The sequence below is a fragment of the Lactuca serriola genome, chromosome 9 (assembly GCF_051521515.1).
Source record: "Lactuca serriola cultivar US96UC23 chromosome 9, Lser_US96UC23_V15, whole genome shotgun sequence".
Lineage (NCBI taxonomy): Eukaryota > Viridiplantae > Streptophyta > Magnoliopsida > Asterales > Asteraceae > Lactuca > Lactuca serriola.
This window is the reverse complement of record NC_136416.1, coordinates 190,924,218-190,929,291: the sequence shown is the minus strand read 5'-3', so window position 1 is coordinate 190,929,291 and position 5,074 is coordinate 190,924,218. Positions and strand designations below refer to the sequence as shown.

At 34.9% G+C, this 5,074-nt stretch overlaps 1 protein-coding gene across 1 annotated transcript; it reads left to right on the top strand.

Moving 5' to 3' along the window:
- Window positions 1–694: 694 nt before the first annotated feature.
- On the top strand, window positions 695–1,867 carry LOC145075180 (uncharacterized). The gene is made up of 2 exons (XM_079021479.1): window positions 695–778; window positions 1,265–1,867. Exon 2 carries the CDS (start codon window positions 1,276–1,278, stop codon window positions 1,696–1,698), a length of 423 nt encoding a protein of 140 aa, XP_078877605.1. The 5' UTR covers window positions 695–778; window positions 1,265–1,275; the 3' UTR covers window positions 1,699–1,867.
- Window positions 1,868–5,074: the final 3,207 nt, after the last annotated feature.

Sequence of the window (5,074 nt, the reverse complement as noted above, 5' to 3'; positions counted from 1 at the left end):
ATATATATATATATATATATATATATATATATATATATATTAAAACACATGGATAGTTTTAACAGTAACTTTTTCCAATTCATAGTTTTGACACTTGACTTTTGTTTTTTTATATTTTTATCTTAATCTTTTTTAATTCATATTTCTATCACTTTTAATTTTTTCCAATTCATACTTTTGACACTATATTTTTATTTTCTTACACTTTTGCCCACTATACTTTTATTTCCTTACAATTTTGCCTTAATCTTTTCCAATTCATACTTTTACCACTTTAATTTTATTTCTTTACACTTTTGCCTTAACATGAACATTTTCCAATTCATATTTTTGCCACTTTATTTTTATTTCTTTACACTTTTGTCACAAAACTTTCACTTTTACTTATTTACACTCTTGACAATAAATTTTTATGATTCTTTACACTAACGCCACTAAACTTTGACAACTGTCACTTTTGTGCCAATCTTTTTTAGAAAACTTTAAATTATTTGCAACCAATTTTTTTAAGAAACTTTAAATTATTTACAACCCATGCGGAACATGGGCTCTTTCCTAGTTATTATTATAAATGAAATATTATACCATTGGGATATCATTATGAAACTTAACTATCTTGATTTAGAAAGAACCTTAAAACTCAAGGGACTAGACTAAAGTAAAGTAAGACTTCAAGGACCATTCAATAAATATACTATATTTTATCTTCTTTATCTTCTTCCCTTTCGAGAAAACCGGACAACAAAGTCGAACAAAGTCGCCATTTTTTCTCAGCAAGGTTCGTTACACTCTCATCTCTCGTATCAATTTCCCCTTTCTATTTAGGCTTTATTACGAACAAGTATCGTTTAGGGATTTTGGAGAACAATTACACTTTGATTCTTTTAAAATCTTTTAAACCTAGCACACTTCAAATGGAAGAAAATTTGACACGGATAACACCATAATCGTTGTATCCGTAGCACTTTCTACAACAGTTTAGTCTGATTCTTGTTCCAGATTCTCTAAATTCGACTCAAGTTTGCGAAGCAGATTGAATACTTTTGATGTTTTTTGCTAATTACAACAGCGTACTTGACATTTCAGTCGGGTTTACCATGAATCTATATTTGATGTTATCACGAAATTCAGTATCTGCTGCCAAATTGAGTTCAACTATTCAACCCTTGAAGCCTTTTCCCCTATAGATTGGATTTATGCTTTCAAGGCCCTAAATTTGTTTAAAATAGTTAAGAAGCTCATAGTAGTTTCACAATTTATGCAGGTTGTAAACAAATGGCAAGTCTAATCATCTCTCCTCCATTGATCTCGTCCTCAAAAAGAAACAAACCAGAGTTCAAAACTTCCTGTTCTTCTACCCATGGTGGTGGGATGATCATATCAATGCAGAGACCATTGGAGGAGATATACAGCATAAGGGTAGAAAAGAACGTGTCAAAAGAGCGATTATCAGAGCTTGGGGTGTCAAAATGGTCAACATGGAAGACAGGTAAATGCAATGTTCCATGGGATTGGCATGTTGACCAACTGGTTTACATTGAGGAAGGAGAAGTGAGGGTTGTTCCCGAAGGTAGTGAGAGACATATGAGTTTTGTTGCTGGTGATTTGGTTAGGTATCCTAAATGGTTCGAGGCTGATCTTTGGTTTAATGGGTATTATCAAGAACGATATAGTTTTAGGGCTTATGGTGATGATTAGGGTTTGTGGAAGAAGTTGTTGGTTTTTTTGTGGTAGGATTTGTAGGGTTTGGAAGGGGTTGTTTCTTGTATTTTTGGTTTGGTTTGAATGAGAGTATTGTGGAAGAAGTTATTGTGTTCATTTGAAAATCTTAGGTGTTTCTAATAGATATTATGCCTTAATTACCTTATGTCATGTATGTCGTTTATCCATATAAGTATATGTATGTGTGCAAATATGTATTGATGCTTGATAGAATGCATTGATGTTTGACATAAAGATTGTATGTATGTATGCATTTATGTATTAGTGTTTGATAGAAAGATTGTAAGTATGTATGAATGTACGTATTGTTGTTGATGACAGTTGGCTGACGAATAAATCAATGCAAGAATGACAAATACGGGAAAAGTAATCAACTTTAAAAAAAATTGTCTAGATGACACCAGGTAAACTTGGGTTCAAATTCCTTCATTTAGGCTTTCTAATTCATTTTTTCTTGTTTTCTTTAGAATTTTGCTTTAATTTTTCGGATGACAAAACATTTTTTTTCCGCAATAATCGTTGAAGTAACATCCACCATTCTGGTTTTGGCCACGGAAGCCGGAAGTTTGTGGCCAAAAACAAAAAGAGCTCTCTTTTTGTCACACATTTAAATCATTTTGGTTAAAAATATATTGTAAAGTCTTGTGATTTGTGTGAACTTTACATATTGTTATATAAAGATGGCACCTCCAAATATTTAATACTCTAATCACTATCACTAATTCCAAATCATGTATGAGATAATGTAATTCATGAGTCTTAAGCTGTCGACACATATAAGTAATGACTTTCGACATATTTGACAAAACTAGTTGCTATTTGGAGCTAGAAGTTGTCGATAGTTGAAACTTGAAAGCTGGTAACTAGTAGTCGGTAGTTGGAAGCTAGAAATTGTAACTTTTATTTTTGTATAAATGTTTGACAAAAGTAGTTGTTAGCTTTTAATGGTTTAAAATTGGATAAAAACCAAAAGCTAAAAGCTTCCAAAAGTTGCTTCAAGTAGTTTTTGGATTCAAAGTTTATTGTATCTAAAACAAAAGATAAAAGCTCCTAATGTCAAATAAAGTTTTTTTTTTTTTTTTTTTTTTTTTTTTTTTTTTTTTTTTTTTTTTTTTTTTAAAGCTAACAACTCCCAAAAGTTGCATTTCGAACACAACGTTTATCTCATTATGTAAGAATAAAACCTAAACCAATGATGGTATGTAATACTCGTTTCCAAAATAGATCAGTTGAGGACTTGGAGGGATCAAGGTAAGGTGGGAAAAGCCTGGTGCCATGACGTGAAGTATGGAGGACCATTATGTGGCATGAGGAAGTGACATGAGGAAGACACGACGTGGTAGTTGATGCAACCCAAGCCCACGATTTTTAGAGTTTTCTCCATATTTAAGGACTTTAAATTTATGGTTAGGTCATTCTCTTCAGCCTCCACTCTCTTATCTCGAATACCCTAGCTCCATTTGAGTGTTCTTAGAGTGGTTGTGGTGTTCTTGAAGTATTAAGCCTTTGATTGCAAGTTGAATAAAGAGAATGTTCCCTTTGAGCTAAGATCCAACAAGCAAACCTCCTCACCACCTTCTTGCACACCTTATGGACTTTTGTAAGTCCATGAGTTTCTTCTTTTATGTGATATTCTTCTAGATCTATGCTTATAAGCTTGTTATTCATGATTCAAGGTGGTTGAATGGATGGATTCCATAAAGCTAACAACTTTATGGATCCTTGAGGTCCCTTTATGGTTATTTGTTCCAACTCTAATGATCTATGAAGTCCTTGGTCTCAATCTAGAGTTTTGGAGATCATTTCTTTCATTAGTGACCTAGTTTAGGAAGGACATGCATTGGACATGAGTATTCATAAAGCAATGATTTTTATGATGTATTTGGGTGTTAGAAAGACTCCCGGATAGTATGAATGAATGAATTAAAGGATTAAGCACTCAATGAAGAATATGACAATCTGCCAATAACCACGACATGTAAAAGGGCTTTCCAGGACATGATGATACTCTACATCACGACTATCTTGTCCTGGCATACCCACGACATGGCCAAGAGGCCTCCACGTCATGGTGAGTGTTAACTTGGTTGGCCGTTGACTTTTGAACAGTTTGAATTTGGGTTAAACTTGAAGGAATTGGGTTATTGATTAAGGTTCCATCTTTGTTTGGTGCTAGTCGGTTCGCAAGAGTGAGGGTGTTACTTTGTTTCCTTGGGTCTTCGATTTAGGTGACTTTCAACACTATACTATGTGTTACAATATATATATATATATATATATATATATATATATATATATATATATATATATATCCTTGTGTGTTCGTATATAGGAGTTGTGGTAGGCTGGTTTGAGTATCAAAAGGTCGGTGATCGTCTAGTTGAGTTCCCTAGGGGTTGTATGCAGTCATGTAGGATTGCCTAAGAACTCTTGATCTAGGATTTATTTCCTATTCCTTGTTTGGTTGTGGCTCTAGAGTGGGATCACTGTTCGACTATCTATATCACCTTTGATTACATATAACTATGCATTCATTAGTGATCTTCCAATGGTGACGTAGAGTATTGTATGAGGCCTGATATGAGGTAGTGTAACATCCCAAATTTCAGAAGTACGATTTAAGAGTTTAAAGTGTAATTTCAAAGAAGGGACTCGACGAGTAGGTACGCTTACTCGCCGAGTCGGAGCGGGTTTGGGTCGCGAATTAAGTGACCAACTCGCTGAGTCGGAAACTGGACTCGACAAGTTGGTGTTGGGATGAGAAAAACCCTAATTTTAGGGTTTGCACCCTATTTAAAGGACTTAATGTCCTCCCCTTAGCTCCATTAGCCCCCTTTGAGATCCAGTAAACCCTAGCTCGTGTGTATAAGGCCATTGGAGGGAGATTGAAGCTTTGAGAGGTGTTCTAGTGGAAGAAATTTGAAGATCAAAAGGGTTTGCATCAAGAAAGTAGTGTAGATCCAGAATCTACTACAGTGTTGGGCACATCTTAGAGGTAATGAGTTGTTACCTTTCTTTTGTTGCTCCTATATTTATTCTTGAATGAGATTTGGGGCCATTTTGGTATGATTGGGATCCACTTCGGGTTTGGAGTCCAGATATGAGGTTGCTACTTCAGATCTAGACTTGTATTGGTCCAGAAAGTCATAAAGCATCAGTTATTGAATTGTGGGTGAAGCCCTTTTGTCCAAAACCCAAGCCCTAGTGTGTTTTGGGCCTATATCTCCTTGGTTTCACGTAAAGTTTGCAACTTTATGTGAGGGTTAGACTGTATAAGAGTGGATCTATGGATTGGAGCCCCGGCATGGCTCGAAAAGCCACTGTATGGGTTAAGAACTGGAGAGACTCGGCG

Coding starts and splice junctions, on each gene's coding strand:
- LOC145075180 (XM_079021479.1), top strand. CDS start 1,276: ATGGCAAGTCTAATCATCTCTCCTCCATTGATCTCGTCCTCAAAAAGA.